The sequence below is a fragment of the Lemur catta genome, chromosome 8 (genome assembly GCF_020740605.2).
Source record: "Lemur catta isolate mLemCat1 chromosome 8, mLemCat1.pri, whole genome shotgun sequence".
NCBI classification, from domain to species: Eukaryota; Metazoa; Chordata; class Mammalia; order Primates; family Lemuridae; genus Lemur; species Lemur catta.
In genome coordinates this window covers 1,303,486-1,328,403 of record NC_059135.1, presented here as the reverse complement: position 1 = coordinate 1,328,403, position 24,918 = coordinate 1,303,486, and the positions used below count along the sequence as shown (strand labels likewise).

The 24,918-nt window shown below is 54.5% G+C and overlaps 1 protein-coding gene across 7 annotated transcripts in view; it reads right to left on the bottom strand.

Moving 5' to 3' along the window:
* ANKMY1 (ankyrin repeat and MYND domain containing 1) overlaps positions 1-24,918 on the bottom strand; it is a 60,219-nt gene that overhangs the window by 31,652 nt on the left and 3,649 nt on the right. For 4 of the 7 annotated variants that reach the window (XM_045559933.1, XM_045559932.1, XM_045559934.1 and 1 more), the window contains exons 3-11: positions 24,288-24,489; positions 20,667-20,810; positions 10,225-10,697; positions 7,731-7,947; positions 7,202-7,366; positions 5,926-6,383; positions 4,086-4,257; positions 1,862-2,002; positions 269-409 (exon numbers count right to left, since the gene is read on the bottom strand). In XM_045559933.1, the coding sequence (XP_045415889.1) occupies positions 269-409; positions 1,862-2,002; positions 4,086-4,257; positions 5,926-6,383; positions 7,202-7,366; positions 7,731-7,947; positions 10,225-10,697; positions 20,667-20,810; positions 24,288-24,489 (2,113 nt within the window). Of the gene's footprint in view, positions 1-268; positions 410-1,861; positions 2,003-4,085; positions 4,258-5,925; positions 6,384-7,201; positions 7,367-7,730; positions 7,948-10,224; positions 10,698-13,283; positions 13,338-20,666; positions 20,811-24,287; positions 24,490-24,918 lie in introns of those variants that run through there. The other 3 variants (XM_045559936.1, XM_045559937.1, XM_045559938.1) reach the window with 3 other exon arrangements.

Here is a 24,918-nt window from a genome sequence, read left to right as displayed (position 1 = left end):
AGGCAGGCGCACACCTGCACACACAGACACACACGTGCACACTCACGCACACCCACAGTGAGCACAGCAAGGGCACTCACACACGTGCACAGACACATGGCTGCCTGGCTCGGCGCTGCTCTGACGCGGTCGTCCCTGCGGCCCTGGGGCGGGGGCTCCCGTCCTCCACTCCTCCTCCCACCCCCGCGTGCTGCCCGGCCTTCACCTACATCTCGGCACGAGCACAACCCTGTGGGCTGCGGCCCCAGCACCGGGCACCCGCGCTCACCTTGCTGTTGCCCTGCCGCTCGCAGGCCACGTGCAGGGCCGTCCTGCCCCCCTCCTGCGGGAGGGCCGCGTGCGGGCTGTAGTAGGTGCTGGGCGGGCCCGGCTCGTTGCTGAGCTTCATGCTTGAGAACGGCAGGTCCAGCTGTGCAAACAGAGGGCTCAAGTCCTGGCCCCCGGCCCCCTCCAAGTGCCCAGAGACCTGCCACGTGCCGGCCGGGGCAGGCCACCAGCCCCAGGAAACGGCAACAGGAGCCAGCGAGCTTCCCCCAGGCCGCGGGTCTGCGGCTCCATCCCGTGAAACCCTCTTGAGTGCTGGCGCCGGGCCTGCGTGTGCCTGTCACCCGCCAGTGGTCAGAGCCACTCTGTGCCCTCCCCTCACGGATCTCACATGCAGTGAGCTGCACAGGCCACATGCCCATGCGTGTACACATGCCCCGCACTTTCTTCTGCGTGTCGGGGCTGGACGAGGCTCTGTGGGGCACAAGGAGGAAGAGGACAGAGCTCCTTCCCTCAAGGGGCTCAGCGCTCGTGGAGGAGGGAAGACATGGCTCCACGGCCATGGCTGGCGGTCTTTGGGGGCTTGGACAGGCCAGGACGGCCCCCGGCTGTGGGGGTTCAGAGCTGACTCTGCAAGTGCAGAGTGTGAACTGGGGACACAAGCCCCACCAGCCACCCCAGCCCAGCCTCGTGTTGCACCCGCCCCTGTTCCCACGCATTGCCCACCCCGACAGGCCTCTGGGACGACTGTGCCCAAGCCCCACCTCTGCCTTCCAAAGGCTGCTGGGGTGCCACCCCGTGGAAGCCCCGCCCCGGGCAGCCAGCCCCTCCTGCCCTGCCCCCTCCAGCCAGGCACCCGGGGAGGGGGTCAGCCCACAAGCTCCAGGGACCCTGCAGCGCCAGGTCTCCAGGTCCCCACACTGTCCAGGTGAACACAACTCTTGTCAACAATAGGAAACAAGCCTAGCCTGGCAGCCACTCCCCGAGGACGGGAAACCACATGCCACCCCGAGGCCAGCCACTGCCCTCAGCACAGGCCGAGGTGGACAAGGGCCCCGACGACAGCTTGCTCTGGGCGGGCACTTCCGAGCTCAGAGCCCACTCAGGGAACCAGGCGCTGGGGTCCCACTCGGGCCCTGGCTCCTGAGAGCAGCAGGGGAGAGGCCGAGGGGACAAAGAGGGGCTGGGAGGGGCCACCCCCGCTGCACAGGGGCGGCTGGGAGGAGGGCGGGACAGGGCAGGGCAGGGCCAGGCAGGACAGCTTTGCTGGAGGCGGCCCCGGGGACTCCCTGGAAACCCTGTCCGCAAAGACAACCTTCTGAAAGGCGTGAGATCGAGTTGCCTGCAAAATGTCCTCACGGGGCCGCCATGCTCTGCTCAACTGCCTGAATAAACAGGCTCTTAACTCACTTATTTTAATCAATTAGTTTTGCCTCTTGATATCAAAACAAGCCTGTCGTCTGGGTGGGCTGTTCTGGACCTACCCTGGCTCCGTCCCACTCCAGGGGCCCAGACGTGCTCCGTGAGCACAGGTCAGAGAGGACTCCTCAGCCTGGCCAAGTCCCCGCTGCCCCCCGCCTGTCCTAAGACCACACACCTTGTCCGGCTTGTACACGTGGTCCTGGTCGGCCGCCTGGGCGTCCACGTCGGTGACGGCGTGCAGCAGCAGCTCCGTGATCCTGACACCCTCCTCCCCGGGCAGGGCAGCGGCTATGTGGAGAGGCGTCAGCGCCCCCAGCTGCAGAGGGAACGCGGGGTGGGGGTGGAAGGCAGGTGAGGTCCCTGGAGGCCCAGATGCCGGGGACGCACTGCCCCACTCCTTCCCACACTGCCTGAGCCCGATGGCGTATCTCACCTCGCCAGCCCCGGGACCCACAGGACAGGGGTAGGCAAGTGCCACTAGTGACAGAACGGACTGAAAGCCCTGAACACGCCGCGAAATCCACGTGCCCTTTCCCCTCAAGACACCCGTCTGCCAGGCCCCAGGCAGGAGCGCTGGGCCTGAACCAGCGTGATTTTAAACCAGTCGTCCACACCCTCCTCTCAGAAAAGCCCCTTCCCATCCCTGCCAGGCCCTGGCTCAGACGCCCCCATGCTGATGGCCACGCAGCCCCTGACCTGTCCGTTCTCCGGCCACAGCGTGCCTCTGGCCATCGGCCGAGAGCATCCGTGGAGGACTGCCCCGAGCACCACAGCACGGAGACGGTTGGGGGACCCGGCCCTTGGAGGCAGCCGGCCAGGCCGGCGGAGACTCCCCAGCACGCGCCCAGCCCCAGTGCCCCGCAGCGCGGCCTTGCTCGGACAGGAAGGCGCCACGGAGAAGGGCGCCCAGGAGGGCCCCAACGGCAGAAAGAGCCGGCCGGGAGGACCGGCCAGAGGAAACTGAGAGGGCAGCTGGTGCCCCGCGGCAGCAGCCTCCCCGCCAGTGACCGACAGGCAGACGGGTCTCACAGTCTGAACGAACTCTCCGAGCTCAGCAGCAGGCGGGCTCCCCCCTGGGGCCCAACACCCGCAGCGACAGCAGGACTGCAGCAGCAGCCGGGCACTCGGGCAGAGGCGACAGCGAGAGGAGCCCACGGCAGCCGGGACCACCTGGCGTGGGAGCAGCCAGCACCGCAGGGACAGCAGCTGCCACCAGAGGACTCAAGCCCAGGTGGGCAAGGGGACACAAGTGCACAGGACGCTGCCGGAACTACAGCCCGGGCGCCGGAAGAACACGCAGGTGCCACATCGCGACAGAACCCACCGGAGGTCTGAGTGAAATGACAACCACCAAGCTGCATGGCGGGATGAGCTCAGCTGGTGGCTGAGTCCAGGAACAAGGACAGGTGAGCTCAGGAAACTTCCCCACACAGAGAAGTACAAATGAACAGAAAACACACCCCAAAAATAAAAGTTAGGAGCGTGTTAGAGGGCTCGGGGTGCTACCGTCTGCCACGCGGGCGCTGCAGAAGGACAGTGGAGAGAGCGAGTAAAGAGAAACACTCGAGAAATGACACGAGAAAACTCCTGGGTCCCACCCTCCGCCCCAGCGCTGAGTGGGGTTACCTGCGCCCAGTGGGGTTACATGTGCCCAGTGGGGTAACCGGTGCCCAGTGGGATAACCGGCACCCAGTGGGGTTACATGTGCCCAGTAGAGTTACCGGCGCCCCGTGGGGTAACCGGCGCCCCGTGGGGTTACTGGCGCCCAGTGGGATAACCGGCACCCAGTGGGGTAACCGGCACCCAGTGGGGTTACCGGCACCCAGTGGGGTAACCGGCGCCCAGTGGGGTAACCGGCGCCCAGTGGGGTTACCTGCACCCAGTGGGATAACCGGCACCCAGTGGGGTTACCTGAGCCCAGTGGGGTAACCGGCGCCCAGTGGGGTTACCGGCGCCCAGTGGGGTTACCTGCACAGGAGGGAGGGAGGAGGCGCCCGCAAAGGCGCGAGCCAGGTGGGCAGCACCCTCCCCACCTAGTCCCACGGAGGCCGGGACGCGGGGAAGCAAAGTTCTACGGGAAAACAATTCTGAACCCAGAATTCTACATCCAGTTACTCGAGCAAAACGGTAAAATAATGTCATTTTCAGCAGCGTGAGGTCGTAGTTTGCCATGACAGACCGGCCCAGTGAGGACGATCAGGTGCTGACCTGGGGACAGCACGCGAGGAACCCAGGAGGGGCCGTGAGGTGCAAAACGCAGCCCAGAGCAGGATGCCTGCCCTGCCCCCCCCCCACCGAGGCTCGCCGGCCACTGGCTTGGGGATGAGCTGGCCCGGCCAGGCCCGGAAGTCCCCATTTGTTCCCGCGCGCTCTCCTGCCCGCAGGCAGCCGGCGCCTACCTGGGGGGGGAGCCGGATGTCCGTCCTCGCGCCGTGCTCCAGCAGCACCTTCACCCCGTCCGCGTCCCCGGCCTTGACGGCCAGGAACAGGACCTGCATGGGCACGCGGCACAGGTTGGGGTCAGCGCCTCGGTGCAGCAGCAGCTGGATGGTCCGCCACCTGTTTCTCTGCCTGGGGGGCAGCGACATGGCACGTCGCGGTCACGGCCACAGGGAGGGCGCAAGACGGCCTCACACCAGCCGCCGGGACAGACCCCGAGGACAGGGCAGGGCAGGCACTGGGGTGGGGGAAGTGTGGGAGGGCGCGGCGTGGGGTGTGCTATGGAATACGCACACACAGACACACACGCACTCTCCAACATGCACGCCACACACCACACCCAGCACACACACCACACACACGCACTCTCCAACATGCACGCCACACACGCCACACACACACTCCAACATGCACACCACACACGCCACACACACTACACACACACAGACACACACGCACTCTCCAACATGCACACCACACACGCCACATGCACTACACACACACACACACTCTCCAACATACACGCCACACACCACGGCCAGCACACACACCACACACATGCACTCTCAAACATACATGCCACACACCACGGCCAGCACACACACCACACACACGCACTCTCCAACATACATGCCACACACCACGCCCACCACACACACCACACACCATGCCCACCACACACGTCACACACACCACACATATCTCACACACACTCCAACATGTACACCACACACGCCACATCACACCATACCCACCATACACAACACCCCCACACACATAACACACCACACCACACACAACACACATATCACACACTCCAACATACCCACCACACACACACCACACATATCACACGCACTACACACATTCCAGCACACACACCACACACACCACACTCTCCACACCCCACACACACACCACACACACACCATACACCACACACACCATACACCACACACACCACACTCTCCACACCCCACACACACACCACACACACACCATACACCACACACACCACGCCACGCACATCCCACACCACAGACACACAGCCCACCCCTCACACACACTCGCCACGCACACACAGCTCTGCAGAGGAGCAGGGGCAGAAGATGGCGGGTGGGGGCGCAGGGGGAAGGCCTGAGGGACGGGACCCTCGCGCTCTGGTTTGCGGCAGGCGGGCTTCAGACGTCCTTCCCGTCTCTCGTCACCCAGAATATTGGGGTGTCGAGATTTAACAAAATTAGTCACTTTTACTGCTTCACCAAGAGCACTCAGGTGACAGCAGCGCCCGATTCTGGCTGCACCTCTGCGCCTTCGTCTCCGCGCCGTCAGCGATGCCAGCACAGGGAAGAGGCCACTAACGTCTCGGGATCGTTATGAGAACTATCTGACCTGGAGGACTCCCTGGAAGGGGCTCAGCCCCCGGGGTGCGTGAACCACTTGTTGAGACCCGCTGGTCTAGGCAGTGTGGACGGGGAGGTGGGGGCGCAGGCAGGCGCCACACACACCGTGGCCGGGACTCCCCAGCGCTGGCCACCGAGGCCCCTGTTGAGACACTGCACAGCCAGCACCGCGGGCTACACCAGGGCCAGGACGGCGCCGAGCGGACCCGCCGGTGGCGTTCCCTGCAGGCTCGGTCAGTGGGGGGTGCGGACCCCTGGATAGACACACCGACATGCGGACACGTCTCTAGAAACATCACCTCCCGCTAGTACAGGGAAGTGACGTGGGTCCCCCGAGCATATGATTCCCCCTAAACGTGACCCTCCGCCCCTGCCAGCCCACATGGCAGTGACTTACTCGACCATGGACAGCGCCATCCTCCTCATGGTCCCCTGGTCGGAGCCGGTGGTGCCCAGCACGGGGCCTGGCAGCATGCTGTGGGCCTGCGCGCTCTTCTCCAGCAGGCTCTGCGACAGCTGTATGGACAGGTTGCACACGCAGACGTCGGACTCGAAGCGCGTCTCGTTGCTGTACAGAGTGTACCTGTCTACGTTTCCCAACGTGTCCTCGGGCCCATTCTCCACGTCACCAACGCTGCCCTTCACTGACGGCGAGTCCCAGGTCAGAGAGCTGCTCTTCACGTCGGTGGACTCCCCGGAGCGCCGAGTGCCCGGGGACAGGCTGCCCTCCTCGCTGCCCAAGGCCCACGGTGGCAGTCTCAGCTCGCCGCCGCCCTCCTCGTAACAGGGACACTCCGTGTTCGAGTCAGCAATGGAGAACACAAAGTTTGGATAGGCTAGGGGTTTCGAGGGTTCCTTTGGAAAGTACCAAAAAAGTGTCATTAGAAGAAAGAAGAAATTAGAGTGACAACCCCATTCAACAACCTTCTTCAGCAAGGACCAGCGTGGCCTAGGATGGTCTTCAAAGCACCAAGACTGAGAAGACCAGAGCTGTGGTGAGGGCCCCTGCCACAAACCCTCAAAGGCAAAAGGAGACACCTGCACTGAGCCGGCCACACCAGGACTATGTGACCCTGCATGTGGCCGCCAAGCGCGTGGACGTGGCCTGTCCACAACCGCGATGCGCGGCATGTGTGAAGGAGAGACCCAGGAAAGGCCGCGCTGAAATGATCTGATTTTGAATACATTAGGCTAAATAAAATGCATTATTAAAATTAACCTCACCTGTTCTACTTTCTTTTAATGTGGCTACTCAAAAAATTTTAATTATGCATTTTATTTCCACCAGATGTCCCGTCTCTTGCTGTGTTTCCGTTTTGAGCTACAATCCTAGACGCGTGGTCCCCGAGCCAGCAGCGTCAGCGCCACCAGGACACTGTTGGAAATGCAGGTGCCTCCCCTCCCTCCACAGCGCGCTCTCCTGCACAGCGTGGCACAGGCAGTCTCGGCCCCCTCGCTGCTGTGCACGTGGCTCGTAGGGAACACTCGTCCCTCTGCCTCCGTGGGAGGCACCCAGGCTCCTTCCTTCCTCCTCCCTCCCCGCTGGCCTTGTCTCATGCTTTGCCCTGCGTGAGCGTGGTCCACACGGGAGGGCAGTGGCTGCTGGACATGGGCAGAGAGACAGAGAGACCAACAGTAGACAGTGGGTGGTGTGGTGGCCACCCGGGGCTGACCTGGAGCTCAGGCTCGGTCCTCTCGGCGATGTTGGGCTTAAAAGCCCTGGAGGGGTAGTAGAGGAGGAAGCACATGCTCAGTGTCGTGAGGCCCTCGTCCGTGCACTTGTTCACATCAGCCCCAAAGTCTAGCAGAAGGTTGACAATGTCACAGTGGCAATGAACCTGGAGGAAGACAAAGCCAGACTCGCCAGGAGGCACCTGGCTCTCAGCGAGGGGCAGGAAGGGTCGCCTGGTGTCCTGCTGCCCCTGGCGAAGCCACCCACAACAGGGCAGGGCACTGGTGCTCACACCCAAGTGTGGTGCGGGGACAAGGTAGAGCATGGGACAGAGGAACGGACAGGTGACATGTCCCCAGTCCTCTGCTCCCATTTGGCCTCACATGTCACACCCAGGTGAGCGGATTTCCACTGAACGGTGAGAAGCAGGTGTGGACACACCAGCCCCTCTTGGACCCAAACTCCCCCGCCCCACAGCACCCTCACAGGTGAGCACTCCTGCAGGCACCTGCGGGATGGGCGGGGCTTACCGCGGCAGCAGCGAGTGCAGTGTAGCCCTTGGAGTCGGCCACGTCGGCGCTGGCAAAGTTGTCCCTCAGGATCCCCTGAATCCAGTCGTGGTCCCCTTCCTCAGCTTTCAGGATCATTTCCTTGGAAAACTCCTCCTTGGGCCCGCAACAGGCAAAGCCACCACGGTCCCCTTCCAGGATGGCACCCATGTTCCAGCTTCTGTGAGCCTTCTTGTTCCTGACAACACAATGGGCCCAGTGGTGTTAGGCAGGTCTGCACACCCCACATCCGCCATGAGAAAGGGCCAGGGCGGCCACCTCCATCCTACTCCACCTCTGCTCATTCCTCAGACCTACACCCTGCCCAGGGCCTCCTTGCTCCCTGCACCGTTCGCGCCTCAGCACACGGAGCCCGAGTTGGCCTAGATGCACACAGCCATGAGGACATGCCACACGGGGACAAAGATGCTCAGGCTCACTCAGCAGGAATATGCCGGCTTCAAGTGGACCCCATGCATCTCTGATGCACCACTTCATGTTTTCTGGGAAACAAGCTCTCACAGCAAAGACCCTGGGTGGGAAGGAGGCCAGCACACATGTGGGTCCACCTCTCAGCACCAAGCCCCCACACCCTACCATCTGCTCGCTCACTTTTCTGTTTGAGTAGAGAACATGCATGTCCCATGCTTATTCACCACACAACTCGAAGCCTCCTCTGTGTACATAAACCCCCTACATAATCGAGAACCTGTGGATGTACAGTGACTTCTGTACCCAACAATCATCAATGATTACAGGCTTAGTTGATGTTTGCATGATGGATGGATGGATGGGTGGGTAGATGGATGGGTGGGTGGATGGATGGGTGGCTGGATGGATAGATAGATGGATGGATGGATGGATGGATGGATGGATGGATGGGTAGATGGGTGGGTGGGTGAATGGAAGGATGGATGGATGGGTGATTGCATGGATGGGTGGATAGATTGATGGGTGGATAGATGGATGGGTGTATTGATAGATGGGTGGATGGGTGATTGCATGGATGGGTAGATGGATGGACGGGTGATTGTATGGATGGGTGGGTGGATGGATGGGTGGATGGATGGGTTGATGGGTAGATGGATGGATGGGTGATTGCATGGATGGATGGATGGATGGTTGGATGGGTGGGTGGATGGGTGGATGAATGGATGGATGATTACATGGATGGGTGATTGCATGGATGGGTGGATGGATAGATGGGTGGATTAGTGGATGGATGGATGGATGGATGGTTGGATGGGAGGGTGGATGGATGGGAAGGTGGATGAATGGGTGGGTGGATGGGTGGATGGATGATTACATGGATGGGTGGATGATTAGATGGGTGGGTGGATGGGTGGACAGGTGGATGGATGGATGATTACATGGATGGGTGGATGGGTGGATGGATGGATGAATGGGTGGTTGGGTGGATGGATGGGTGGTTGGGTGGATGGATGGGTGGTTGAGTGGATGGACAGATGGATGGATGGTTACATGAATGAATGGATGGATGGATGAATGGGTGCAAGGATGGATGGTTGCATAGATGAATGGGTGGTTGCATGGGTAGATGGATGGGTGGGTGGATGGATGGTTGCATGGATGGAAAAGTAACCACTTGTACTCACAAAATATGCATTCTAAACAGTTTATTGATATCTGAAGACAAAGTTAAAGAAACGGGTTAAAACGTTCTTGAATATTTTAACTTAAAGAATTTAAGCAGTTTTCCTTATGGGGCCACTGACTTTCCTGGGGCTCCAGGTGGGGTGCCAGGGCTCTTTGGAGACCAGAAGAGCAGGTCCACCTTTTCATACCATCCCTGGAGAAGCCATAGGCCTGGCAGGCCCCCAGCCATCCCTAACCTGTGTTCCCACCCTTGGCTCTCGGGCAGATCCTGCGTTAACATGTAACAGTGATGACAAACCCTTCTCTCCATGGTAACCATGAGCAGGGACTGGACCCACAGAATTCTCATCACAGACACCATTCTGGGGGCCAGGGGCACCAGCTACAACCTGCACAAGAAGACCATGCACAGGACCAAGAGTCAGGACTTGCCCTCAGCCCCACAGACTCGGGAGCCCATCCCCTGCCATGCCCCATCCAGGGCCACACACCAGCCTCGGTCTCCCCTGGCTGCACGCTCAGCGAGCAGCCTCCTCACCACTGCTTCCCCCGAGAGTGGGCGAGAGGGATCCTGGGACCCGCTCCCCTGTGCAGACAGACACAGCCCACGGCCCCACCTGGCTCCCCGCTGCCCTCCCTCCTAGGGTGCCTCTCCCCCCTCACCACCACACAGGGGCTTCCCGCCCTCTTCCCAGCGGGGCTGTGACAGTCACTCAGTGAGAAAAGCGCACGAAGCTTACCCAGGGACACAACCTGAGAGTTACTCAGACCCTTAGCAGCGCCCGGCACTGAGCACTTGGGGAACCTGCCCTGCCTGCAAAGGGACAGCGCGACGCAAGGGAAAGAGCAGACTCATCACCTGAACTTGTACGCTTGCTCCTGGATTCTGACCAACAGCGGCGTCTCGTTTGCTATAAACCAGGGCTCTCCATCCTCCACGAACGGCGGAATATCATTGGCAAAGATGCGGGCGTCTAGCTCCTTGCGGAGAGAGCGTGTCATGGGCAGGTGGCAGTTGTCAGTTGAGTAGATGGACATCTCTGGGGGCAGCATTAAGTCATCATTCAGAAGAAACTGCTTATACTCATAGAAAAAGGGGTCCTGCCCCTCGTGCAGGCCCCAGCCCATCGTCTCCTCGTCTGAGAGGCGGATCCTGGCGGGAGCGTGTGTGGAGAAGCCGGAGAGCTCGGGGCGGCTGCACAGGGAGAAGCCTCCGGGCACCGCGGTGCACAGCTTGATGAGGTGCTGCCGGAACCACAGCCCCACGTCCTGGCTGCCGTCAGGGTAGGTCTCGACGCCCGGACCAAACCGCTCGTCTGCTCTGTACAGCCCCTGCGAAAGAGCGTCCAGTGGGGCCAAGAGGGGACAGTTCAGCAGGGCTGTCCTCCTTGTGACCAGGTTTTTAGATCAAAGGAAAACACATTCCTAAGAAATGTATTCACTCATTCCATTAAGGTTTGCTGAGCTCAGCGTGTGCCAGGCACTGGGCACAGACTCACTCACTCTCTCTCTCTCTCTCTCTGTCTCGGGACAGGCAGCTGACATGTAAACCTTGGATGTGCCCGTGGAGAAAAGGGTGCGATGGGAGAGGTGGGGGCAGGGCCGCCAGGGGGCTCAGGGTCTCGAGGTGGAAGTGGGTTTGACAGGCTAGGGCAGCAGTGTGGGGTGCAGGTGCCAAGCAGCAGGTCAACAGGTGTGACCAAGGAGGCGGGGAGGGCAGGGGGAGGGGCAAGAAGAGGAAGCACAGGAGGGGGGGGGGAAGAGGAGGAAGAGCTACTCCTTGCTCCCCAGGAACCCAGCACAGCCAGCAACTTGCATGCCTGTCCTTTGGGCTGGGCAGTCTCTTCCTCAGAGAGGTGTGCCCAGGAGGGCCTTTGACTCCAGATGGGAGCGACACTGCCCAGTGTCGGGCAGGCAGCCCAGGACAGGCCCCTTCCCGGGGCAGGTGCATCCTCCTGAGATGGCAGGGAGGGTGCATGGAGGCCACTAGGTGGTCAGAGAAAGCCACGCAAGCAGGGTGTGGGGCCTGAAGCAGGGAAGAGCAGGGACGCTGGGCTCCCCGGGCCTGTGCCTATCTGCGAAAGGGAAGGGTCCCAGTTCAGGGTCTCCCTCCACTCGAACCCGCCTGAGCACCTCTGGCCGCAAGGCCAGGGCTGGACACTGGGCATGAGGCTTCCTGGCACTTGGCCCCGGCCCACAAGGAGCTGGCAACCAGGACACGGAGGCAGAGGTGGGAAAGAGCAGGTAAACTGCGCCAGCATGTCTCCACTCTGCACAGGAGCTGGGGGTGGGGCGGCAGGGAGGGGTTCGGCGGGGTGGGGCAGGGTGGGGGGAGCAGTGTGGAAACAAGGGAGCGGTGCAGAGGGCACAGGCAGGCCAGGTGCTCCGGAAGGCCTGGGGGCGCAGCGCAGAGGTGCACAGTCACCAAGGCGGCGTAAGCCACAGGATCAGATGGGCTGGGAAGAAAATCTCGGGGCCTGGCAAGCAAGGGGCCCAGACGGGGCAGGCAGGGAGGACGGGGCAGGTGGGGAGGAGGCAGCTGGTGCAGACGCGGCTGTCAGGTCCGCAGAGACCGCCTGGCCGCGGCCGCGCTGCTGGACCCCACCCAGGGAAGTAAGGTGAGCGTCTTCCGAGATGCACTCACAGATTTGTCCACCACAACCATATTTATAACAGCAAATGAGAATAATAATATCCCAAAGGTTGAATAAAAGAGGGTGTGTCCACAGGACGAACATTGTACAGACTGCAAGTTCTGTTTCTGATTTGCGTTACTTTTTGAACAAGCAATCCCACCTCTCAGAAGGCATCCCGACCACCTCCAGCGGGAACGCAGCAGGACCAGTGTGCCAGACCGTTCACTGCAGAACTGTTCACACACACAAAACGACGCGGGGAGGGTCCCAGTGGCCGGTCCTTCCCGACCGCCGGTGAAGGAGAGGTCTGTGGTGGAGGGAAGTGCACGGGGAAAGGAACACGCGTGCACGGGGAAAGGAACACGCGTGCACGGTTGTTCACACTTTGCAAACACAAAGACAAGCCCCAAACAGCAAGGGAGGGACCAAGATGGAGGAGAAAGGGTCAGAGCTGAGCTCCACTGCGCAGACCTTGTTTTCTAGATTTGACTCTGGAACAATGTTAATTACTCTCACGGTTACAAAACAAAATGAAAGAAAGATTTTAAAAACAGGATCCTAAGAAAGAAAGCAAAATAAAGCCAGTGAATGTGGCTCTATATCCAGGCGGGAGGTCAATCGGAGAGGAATTGTGTCACGTGGCTCCCTGTGGAACCAGCCCTCAGACGAAGAGAACAGCAAAGGAACCTCGACCTGTCCTCCGTGATCGTCCTGGTAGTGATGCCGCCGCGTTGTTTTTCTGAACAATTGAACAGTTTCACGAGATAAAGCAAACAAGAAACTCTGTTAATGGTTAGAAACCAGCTGTTGTCAGCTTCAGAGGAGAGGAATACAAACACAATACCACAGCTGGTAAGTAAAAACCTCATACTCCTAAATCAGAATTGGAAATATCAGTATGAAATGAGGATGTATTTTCTCATCTTTAAAAAGTATTTTTTAGGTCTTTATACTGAAAAAGCCTGGAAATCAGAACCAGCCGAGGCAGCATCCTGAGCACCCACAGTCCCAGACCCCCAGTCCCACTAAGGGATCCAGGTCAGGGCAGAATGCACACGGATGAGCCTGGAACCACTGTCAGAGCAGAAAGAAAGCAAGAAAGCTAGCGATCCCAGCACCTGCTCCCGATCCCAGCACCTGCTCAAGTTGCATCAAAACCTCAGCAACTGAAGAGGCTTTCCCTGACCAATGTGGGCATGAGAAACCATAAAAACTGCAGCAGACTGAAACACATCAAATACATTCAAGTTCATAAATTTATGAAGATACTAAAAATACTAACCTTCATTGATCACCATTGAATAGTGTTGGGAAATCAATTTCTTCTTCTGAGAGCTGGTTTAAAAAAAGGAAAAGATCAAGTATGTATCTTGCCTTTCCTACCTCAAGGTAACCAAATAGTTGACAAAGAAATTCACTTACAATGAAAGAGTTCTAGTTAATAAATGCAGGAGGAGTAACAGAATTACGACAGAACTATTTCGCACCCCCTAATGAAACAACAGCTCTAGACAACGACCATCAATATTCTCTAAAACCACTGCAGGAGAGGCCGACGGGTCACTGCATTGGATGGAGTGTGGCTGTTCCCACCTCCCACTCACCAATCCCGACATCACGAAAAGACAGACAAGCAGATGTGACTTTTAACAGAGACGTGCAGGCGCGGCCGTGGGGAGTGACCAACTTTGCAAGGATGGATCTGGAACACTGGACGTCCACATGCCAAGGCGGGGAGGAGGCGGCGGAGACAGAACTGACCTTTGCTTCACAGGAAACACAAAAATTAACTCAAAATGATCACAGACTTAAAGGTAAGGGCTAAAACCATATAACTTAGAAGAAAACTTGGATGAAAATCTTAGTACCCTAGGGTCATGCAAAGATTTCTTAAATAGGACACAAAAAAGCAAGAACTGTGAAAGAAAAATTGGTAAGTTGGACTTCATCACAATGCTTTTAAATCTGCTTTTCAAAAGACATTTTTAAGAAAATTAAAAGATAAGCCACTACTGGGAGACAAATTTATAAATCAAATAACTAATAAATGCTTGTGTCCAGAATACATACAAAGAACGCTGTAACTCTATAAGAACACAAATAACACAATCAAAAGCAATAAGTAAAACACATTAACAAACACTTCACCATAGACAATACATAGGTAGAAAATAAGAACATCAAAAAAGTGTTCAATATCATTAGTTGTTACAGCACTGCGAATTCAAATCGTAATGAAATAGCACAACACACCCATAAGAATGGCTACAATGGAAAAGACAGGCAATACCAGATGTTGACAAGGGTGTGAAACAGCTGGAACTTTCATATATTGATGGTTGAAATGCAAAATGGCACAACCACTTTGGAAAACAGTTTGGTAGTTTCTTATAAAATTTACCATATACTTACCATTGTGACCAGCAATCCCACTCTTAGGTATTTATCCAAGTTGTGAACTAAAAATAAAATCCTAAGCCCCCCACTCACTGAAAAGACCCCTCTCAGCCAAGAGGACCCCAGAAAAAACTTTAAAACTGAGTTCCCAGCCATGACGGGATAGCAGGTAGGAAGCACAACTACACGTACATATTCGTGACTCCTCTTATAGTGTGTGAAGTATGTACATTTAGCCACTGTGCTCAGTGTAAAGTCCTGTTCCCTCTTATCTGTTCTGTTTCCAGAAACACGTGTTCCCGACTGTGGACAGAGTGGAGTCTCCCAGCCTGCCAGAATGGCCACTGTGTGCTGAGACTGCTTCCTGAGAAATAAAGCTCCTTTTTCCAAAGTATAAACCTCATTCTTTAAAAAGTGAAAATAAAGACATGTCCATATGAAGATTTGTAATCAGCTGTTCTAAGCAGCTTTATTCATAATAACCAAAAACTTTAAAGAATTCAAATGTGCATCTACTGATGAATCAGTAAAATATTTTGCGTTATATCCATACAATGGAATATTACTCCATAAGAAAGAATTACTGAAATGTGTAAAACATGTATGAATCTCTAAAGAATCATGCCCTAAGCAACAGAAATCAAACACAAAATACTACATACAGTATGATTCCATTTATATGAAATTGTAGAAAAGGGGAAACTACAATGATAAAAAGCATATTAGTGGTTGTCAAGGGCAAGTGGGTGGAGGTGGGAATTGACTATAAAGGGGCAGGAAGGAATTCTGGGGGTGACAAACGTGTTCTAAATCATGATCAAAGTGGTGGTGACTTGACTAGATATTAATACATTTGTCCAAAACTTGCTGCGTTGTTCACTTAAAAATCAATGAATTTTATTGCATGCAAGCTATATCTCAATAAAATGACCACAAAATATAAGCAAAAACCAAGAAACTGATTCACCTGGAAGACTTAAATACTCAGGATAAAGAATGGAAGACAAAGAAATGAAAATAGCAGACATAGAGGGTACTGTGAGCAGGTCTAACATACCTGCAATTGGAGCCCAACAAAAAGAGAAGAAAGAAAATGAGGCAGAGGTAATACGTGAAGAAATAATAGATGAGAATTTTCCAGATCCATAATTAGACACATCCTAGTGAAGCTGTAGAAAACCAAAGAGAAAGACAAAAAGGTAAAGCAGACAGAGAAGAGATAGATTATATTCGAAAGAGCAACAGTTAGGCTGCCAGTGGACTTCCCAGCAGCACAAATGGAAGCTGGGAAACAAAGGGAGTGGGATCTTTCCTGTGCTCAGGGAAAATAACCCTCAACCTAGAACTCCAGGGACTGTGGGGATATTCTGCAAGAATTAAGATGAAAAGGACTAATTCTCAGACAACCAAAACCCAACAGTATATCATCTTCAGGTACACACTCAAATTCTAAGGGTATTCCTTGGACAGAAAGAAAGTTGATTGTTGATGAAAGATCAGAAATGCAGGAAGGAATAAGAGCAGAGAAGGTGATAATATCCGGGTAAATCTAAAAACATTTACTGCGTTGAACAGTAACAATTTCTTAGAGACAGAACAATACAGATAGATATAAATATAGATATTGATATATACATATAGATAGGTGGATGGATAGATAGAAAGCCACTATATGGAGGTATGATTCACATGTAAGAAGTTGTACGTATTTAAAGCATATACTTGATGAGTTTAGGAATAAGTTTACACCCAAGAAGCCATCACTACCATCAGAGCCATAGAAATATCTGTCACCTCCCAAAATTTCATCCAAACTCCTATACACTTTTAATAGGTCTCAATAATAGAATTAAAAAGGGGATATGTGGAGTTAACACAGTCTAAGATTCTTATATCTTCCTAAAGAAAAGTAAAGGTATTAATAAGTCAAGAACTCATGCTGTAATTTTTAGGATAGTGCTAAAAGAGTAGGAAAAGAATGTACAAGTTTGCAACTGACGTGAAAACAAAATACATCAATTCAAATGAGGATGAGAAAAGACAGAATAAATGTAGAATAGATAGAATAAATAAAAAGTACATAAGATAGTAGATTTAAAGCCAAATATATGACTATTGACATTAAATGCACATGATCTAAATTAGAGCTTTTCAAAAGAAAACTCATGAGCCAAATACATAATTGAAAATTAAAACTTTTCTAGCAGCCACATTACCAAAAGTAAAAGGAAGCAGGCAGAATTAATTTTTAGAGAATAATTTTATTTAATTAAATATTTCCAAAATATGATTTCAACATATATTTAATATTAAAAAGTATTGAGATAGTTTACATTCTTTTTCGTAATAACTCTTCAGGATCTGGTGCGTGTTTTGCATTCACAGCACACTTTAATTTGGACCAGCCACGTCTCAAGCGCTCAGCGGCCAGTGGCCACCATACTGGACATGCAGGTCTAAATGTCCAATGACAATTATTGAACTAGATTCAAATACACATGCACATATACACATTTTCAAAAATAAAGTGAAGAAATATCTAAAATATAATGAAACAGAAAAGTTGAAAGTAAAATTACAGAGAAAGACATACCATGAGAAACGTACAATAGCCCCCTCCTATCTGCAGTTTTGCCACCCCTGGTTTCAGTTACCTGTAGTCAACAACAGTCAAAAAATATTAGATAGGGAATTCCAAAAATAAGCAATTCTTAACTTTTAAATTGCACACCATTCTGAGTAGCATAATGAAATCTCACACCATTGATGTGAATTATCCCTTTGTCCAGCATATCCACATTGTACACACTACCCACCCAAAAGATGAACAAAATCAATAGGTGTCTTGCTAGATTAACCAGAAACAGAAAAGAAAGGACCCCAATGAGCTCAATCAGAAATGAAAAAGGAGATATTACAACTGATACCATGGAGATACAAAATATCAGCTCTAAATACTACAAAAATTTCTATGAACATAAACTTGAGAATGTTGAGGAAATGGATGAATTCTTGAAAACAAACAACCACCCTAGGCTCAATCAGAAAGAAGCAGAACTCCTGAACACACCAATGTGAAGTAACAAAATTGAAGCAGCAATAAAAAAACTCCCAACAAAAAAAGTCCCAGACCAGATGCATTCACAGCCAAATTTTACCAGACCTATGCAAAAGAACTGGTACCTATACTGCAGTAATTATTTCAGAACATAGAGAAGGAAGGAATCCTCCTCAAATCAATCTACAAAACCAGTATCACCTTGATACCAAAGCCAGGAGAGGACACAACAAAAAAAGAAAACTACAGGCCAATATCCCTTATGAATATAGATGCAAAAATTCTCAAGAAAATTCTAGTAAACTGAATTCAGCTGCACATCAAAAAAAAAAAAAAAAAAAAAGAATCCACCATGATCAAGTGGGGTTCATCCCAGAGATGTAAGCACAGTTCAACATACACAAATCTATAAGTGCGATTCACCACATAAATGGAAGCAAAAACAAAGACCATATGATCCTCTTGATAGACGCAGAAAAAACATTTCACAAAATTCACCACTTTTTTATGATAAGAACTCTTACCTAAATAGGCATAGATGGAACATACCTCAATATTATAAAAGCCATATACGACAAACCCACACCCAACATCACACTGAACAAGGGAAAACTGAAAGCATTCCCACTTAGAACCGGAACCAGGGCACGTTGCCCATTGCCACCGTTTCTGTTCGACATAGTGCTGGAAGTCCTCGACGGAGCAATCAGGCAAGAGAAGGAAATCAAGGGGCGTCCAAATGGAAGTCACCTGGAGATCCAGCCAGAAAGAGGGTGTCTCCGGGTTTGGACCAAGACCAAGACCTAGAGATTTTTCCCAAAGCCAGCGTCTCTGAGCATGGGTGAAGGCTGGGAGGGGTGGTTCGGAGGTATCTCCCTAGGGCAGCCCCCTGAGCGTGGCAGACCTGGTACCAGGTTCTTCATCCGAGACCAAAACCAAAAGCTACCACCCTTGGCCTCATGCACATGACCACTTTTCGAGCCCATGAGACTCACCGAGCTCCGAATGGCACTGAGGGTGCAGGAGGATGTCCTGGGAGCTAGACAGCAGAGGAAGGAGCAGCCTCAAGACAGAAGCAGAAAAGTGAGTCCCCCTGCGGGCCACCAAAACGTCAGGGTGGGAACTTGCACCTCAGGCTGAGAAAGAATTCTTGACTCAAAGATTAGGGTAGCTTTGAAGCAACAAGTTTACTTTACTTTCCAAGAGAGGAAAGGACACGGTACAAAAAAAAAACAAAGGGCCGACCCGAGGATGTTGACAGCAGTTTCCACAGTTACCGACTGAGACAAGCGGCAGTTGTGGCTGCTTTTCCTCCGCTGGGCCGACTGTATCAGTCCCCTGGGAGTGTGGTCTGGCGGACGTGGGGCAGGGCTGCACCCCTTCTGTCTGCTCAGTCCTTTTCAGGTGTTATAAAATAAACTCTTAAAGACAACAAATTAAACCACATGTGTTTAAACAAACAAAGGGGCATTGTGTGCAGTGATTTGTCCTTTTTTTTCCCTTAATGCTGGATGGCTCACTAACAACGCCATCCTTTCAAACTGCCCCTTCTTCTTTTCCTTTAAAACCCCCCTCATAACTACTGCTCACTGGAGCCTACATTCAGGGCAACTGGAGTCTGTGCTTCCCTGGCCGCAGCCCTCAACTTTGGCCCAAATAAATCCTCTACTTACATTAATTTTGCCTCAGTTTCTTCCTTTAGGTTGACAACAGCCACTCGGGAAGGAGGAGCACTCATTCGCCCTGGGACCCCACAGTCCGACGCCTACAAGCTCACCCAGGTGAAAGGCAAACCTGTGCTCAGTGTTTCCACGCACACGCACAGAAACAAACTAAACGTACGCATTTATAGCAGCTACTCATCAGCAGCAAGAACCAGAAGCAGCCCCAGCGTCTCTCAGGTGGGGAAAGGATAAACCGGCAGCTCCACGCCGGGGGAAGTTACTCAGCAAGGAGGAGAAGTGAGCGGTGGGAGCGCCGTGCAGCCGGGTCTCAGGTGTGCCAAGCGCAAGACGCCGGGCTCAAGCGCTGCCAGAGCAGAATTAGAGGCCGAAACAGATCAGCTGCAGGCTGAGGGCGGAGGGAGAGATTTGCTGCAAAGGGCACGGGCAACACTTGGGGCGGAGAAAACCGTTTCATAGCTTGATTGCGGTAGTAGTTACACAACTCTATCCTTGTCAAAACTTGCAGAACTGCGTATTAACATGGGTGACTTTTACTGTAAATTATACTATAATAAAATAAAGGTGGAGAAGGAATATCTGTATTTGTGTGAACTAAAATAAAATCTTAAGCCCTCCGCGGCTGACTGAATGGACCCCCTCTCGGCCAAGGGGACCCCAGAAATACCCTGAAGCTGAGCTGCTGCATGAGAAGGAGGTGGGACAGGCCCTGTCATGCCCCCTCTCTTCTTGCAGATGTCCTTTGTGACTCACGAGCAGGCCCGAGGCCATGCAAGACGGAGCTTGAACCACACCTGCGGGTCCCAGTTTCCATAGCAAACCGCTTCAGTCTGGGCGTGTGGTCAGAGGCTGGTGTCTGATTAACAGGCGTCCTTAATTTAACTGAAAACATTCCAAGCCTTCAGACACAGCTTCATGTCTTTAACCAATTACAAATCAGAGAGTCTTTAAACCCACCTATAACCTGTAAGCACAGCCCCTGCTTTGAGAACTATCCCACCTTTTCAGGCCAAACCAATGTCCGCTTTCCGTGTACTGATTCGTGACTTTACGTGTTACTCCTTTCACCGCAAAATGTATAAAACCAAACTGTAACCCGGCCATGGGGAGTCCACTTGCTCGAGGCTTCTTGGGCGTGGCTCTGGGCCATGGTCCTCAAACCTGGCTCAGAATCAACCTCTCTAAATTATTTTACAGAGTTTGGCTTCTTTTCCACCGACATTTGCGAGACCAGGCAAGTTCTCCATATTAAGAAAAGGTAAGTTTCAAGTAATATGTGTAGAATGATCCAATTTATACATTAAAAAATAAATGTTTATGGTACACTTTTTAATCTAAAGGATTTAGGACAAATTGCTAATATCCCTGTGGGGAATGGAATGACAGCTTTCTATTTTTATTTATGCCTGATTATTGGTACCATTATAATCATTAGAAATAAGAAAGCCACTTTAAGTTAAACAAATAAACTACCCCAAACCTAAATATCTTTGTGTCCAGTGGCCTGGACACGCCGCGCAGCCCGCACCTGGAAAAGGCTCGTCTTCGTGTACATGGTGCCGTAGCCTTCTCGGTGGCTCAGGTAGAAGGTGCCTGTGAAACTGGAGCCGTCTGGCCACATGTAGGTGCCCAGGCCGTGGCGGTGGTCCCGGTAAAACTGCCCGCGGTACAACTGTGAGACGAGAGGTCAGTAACCCCCAGTGCCTGAGAAACGCAGCCCCCGATCACCCCCGAAACCCAAGAGGACCCTCCAAGCCCACTGGGCGGCAAGCAATGACTGGGGGCTGCCGGGGCTGTGTGGGGCCCCGCAGGGTGCCAGCCGTCTGCAGCACCTAGAGGGGGTCCCGGGCAGTCGGCCCCCACAGCCACACCCACCCCCCCACCGCCCCTCAGTGGAGGAGCTGGAGGGGTGTGGAACTGCCTGGTCCCCGTGAGTCAGGAGAGTGGGGACCTGCCTTCTCCCTGGGGGGCTCGTCGGGGCAGTGCCCACCCGGGGTTGGGCAGGGCTGGCCTGGAGTAGGGGCTGAGCCGGGGGCCCTGGCTGGGAACACGGGCAGGACTGACTTGGCACTCCGCGATATCGGGACACACGGGATACTGGCCTTTCCCAAGCCCTGTACACGTTGGGGTGAGTGTCAGCCTGCTCTCTACGGAGGACACCGGAGGGGAAAATGTGACATTCATGACAAGGCTTTTAGCCCCTGGATTTGACTCTCATGTTAAGTGCCAGAGGCCACCTCCCTCCCCAGAAGCAGGCCGGCCAGGGGCACCGAGGCAGCGCCCGCCCGGGCTCACGTTCCAGACAGAACACCCCGCGGGAAGGGGACCGGGATTGCTGCAGGCTCAGAGTCCCTCCCTGTCTTCTGACAGCAGAAACGCTCTTCCCTGCAGAGGCGTCCCCACGTGCCCCCATCCCCAGCACACTGGGCCAGGCCTGGCCACCCGCAGGACCCCTGACCTGCAGCCCCCGCCTCCATTCCAGTTTGGCCACATCACCCATCCCCCAGCCAGACCAGCGTTGTGCTGGGGCCCGTTCTCCCTTCCGGGAGTGTGTGACAGGCCCCCAGGGGCTGGCCTGAGGGTGGAAGGTCAGTCTTAGCCCCTACAATGAGGAGCTGAAAAGAGGGAAAGCCTGACGGGTCATTAGAACCCCTGGATCCAGCCCCTCCTGAGGCCACATCACCCCTTGGATTTTTAGTTTCAAGAGCCAACAAAGGCCCTTTTCTGTTTCAGCTGCATTGAATTTGGGTCTGTCAGTTACCACCTCTCAAAATCTTGGCCAGCAAGGACACTCGAGAGCAGAGCGGCAATCTCGCTGGGGGTCACCTTGTGCCAACATTCTTTTTTTTTTTTTTCTTTTGAGACAGGGTCTCACTCTGTCACCAGGCTAGAGTGCAGTGGCATCATCATGGCTCACAGCAACCTCAAACTCCTGGGCTCAAGTGATCCTCCCACCTCAGCCTCCCGAGTAGCTGGGACTACAGGCATGCGCCACCACGCCTGGCTAATTTTTTTGTAGAGACGGGTCTGGCTCTTGCCCAGGCTGGTCTCAAACTCCTGGCCTCAAGCAGTCCTCCCACCTCGGCCTCCCAGAGTCAGCATTCATTTAATTATATGATGCTGCACACACCGCTTATTGGAGAGTCTACCTAAGTAAGAGTGATCTTAAGTTGCAAATCGTGGATACAGAATTATAGGGGCACACTAAGCCCTCAGCTCCTTGCATTGCCATGCATGAGAGATTTGTGTGCCACGCCCAGAACGCAAGGGTCAAGGGAGTAGAGCCACCCCTCCCTGCCCACTCTTGGTCTTCCCCGGACACGCTGGAACCAACGCTGCCTGGCCCTGGGTTTCAAACAGACAGAGGCTGAGCCCTGGGCGTGGTGCGAGAGGGGCCCGTCCTTCTGGCTTTCTCTGGGTCAGGAGCTGCCACAGCTGGGCGAGCATCTGCCCCATGGATGCAGCGGTCCCTGCCCTGGCAGTAACCAGCTAACCCTCCACCTCGATGCTCGCCTGCGGTGGTCTCCCTTCCCTGGGGAGCCCCTGGGGTCGGGAGGGCTCGGAACCATGCGCCATGTGCAAAGGCTCCCCAGCCTTGACGTGGGCAAGGGAGAAACCAGCTGACCAGAGGCGCGTGCTGGAGGGACAAGTGGCTGTCTTGGGGATCTGTGTTCGTCAATCAGCACCCCCCAGCGCCCCGCTCTCCCAGCCTCTGTCCCGGTCACAGGAGGCCTGGAGTCTCCCCTGAACGCGGGCAGCATTCCGGGTGCGCTGGGAATGTGTAGACAGCAGGCACGCGGCTGGGGTGCCTGGAAGCCCCACCTCCACCTGCAGCTGCTCCTCGCCTGGTCTTGGAGGACTCCTGTCCCTCTCCTCCCCCACACACCCCGCCCCTCCCCAGGCTCCACCCCGAGACCCTGCCTTCCTCCAGGCACCCTCATGGCCCCACCACCCTCCATGCACCGATGACACCCCAGCGCGCCTCCCCCACCCTGGCCGCTCCTGAGGCCGGCCTCACCCATCCCCCACCCCTGCACCTGCTGAATGAAACGTTCTAATGGGGTGTCTGCCCGACTCACGTCAACTGCCATCAAAATTCCCCACCAAAAAGAGCAGATGGCCACATGTGTCTGCCATGGCCCTGCCCCCGCCACAGCTGCCCAAACGGGGGTGAACGTCTGACCAAGCTGGGCCAGCAGACACTCGTGGGACTTCGGAACTGGGCCTGAGAAACTCCAGTTCCATCTGCTGCTTCTGGACCTGGGAGAGCAGGTGCCTGAGGGTGGATGGGCCAGGTGTCTCCAGCCTTGGGCACCAAAGGCACAGAAGCCAGGTCTCCAGAGAGAGCAAAGTGTGGGAGAAGGATGGAGCCAGGAGCCCACGCAGCCCCAAAGATGCCCTGAAAGGGCTCTGGTGCCAGGCGACTCTGTAATGACCCCAAATATACACCCGCCCCGGGCTGCCTCCAGAGACCGTCTCAGCTGAACCACACAATGTTCAGGGCGACACCAGGGCAGAATCCTCCACTGGGCACAGGGTACAGGGGATGGGAACACATCACTGGGAGACCTTTAGAACCCAGCATCCCAGAGGGAGAGGACCTAAGCCCCCAAGACTCAGCACGCACCCCAGCCTTGCCGCACGCTAGGCTGCGCCACCCAGCCAGGGACAGCAGAGCAGACAGCTTTGGCTGCAGGTTCCGGGTCCGACGGCCATGCCCACCGAGTCTCCACTGGGGTCCTGGGCACAGCCCAGCATGAGGTGCAAGGACATATTCTCATTTTGTCTTTAAGAACATCTTTTGCCTATTGCTGAATCTTAAATGCAAGGCAATTTCACCAATGTGAATATACTAGTTGCTACCATCATTCACAATTTTAAAACATTTTCCCAGAATAAGAATTTATCTTCTTAAGTCACAGCTTCCCAAACCCCTTCCTACAGACCAGAGGGCAAACCACAGGCATGACATCTGGGGTTGGGAGGGATGTTTTCTCTGGATATTTCTGGTGTAGCAAAGACATTAGGCTAGCATCTTCCTGTTGATGGACCCAAAAGTTCCCATCACATCGGCTCTTAGAAGGACAGAGCCCAGGCACCACTGGCTAAGCCCCGCCCGGCCCTGGGGGAGGAGGAGGAAGCCAGATACCTCGCCCGTCGGCCAAGAGAATTCGCCGTATCCGAGCTTCACGTCCAGCCCGAACTGCCCCCGGTAGACGCAGCCGTCCTGCCACTCCTGCACGCCCTGGGCCAGCTGGATGTAGGCCTCCTTCAGGTTCTGCTCCCTCAGAGGGCCCTCCGGCTCCTCCTCCTCCTCCTCCTCCTCCTCCTCAGGGGCTGTCGGGAGGTTCCTAGAAGCACAGAGCAGAGGGAGAGAAGAGCAAGCGGCTGAAGCATCTTCAGAGTGACTGTGCCGTGTGCCAACCACTGTCCATCTCATCCTGACAACCAAGGCAGGTGCTGATGTCACCCGCATTCCACAGAAAAGGAAAGTGAGGCACAGCGGTGCAGCGATTGCCCAGGTCACACGGGACGTGGAAAGCACAGTAAGGGAGCAAACAGACTCAGGTAGACGACTGCCGGCCCTGGAGGTGGGATCAGCGAGCTCTCTCCTGCCCAGGACCTGCTGGCTGCACCACCTGGGCCCCGATGGCCTCTGCCCCACCCCAGCTGTCTGCTGGGCACATGTGCACGTGGTGGGGTCCTCTCACTAGAGCCAGCAGCATCGGCCAGGCAGGAAGCAGACACTCAACACACACATGTGGACCCATGGAGGGTCC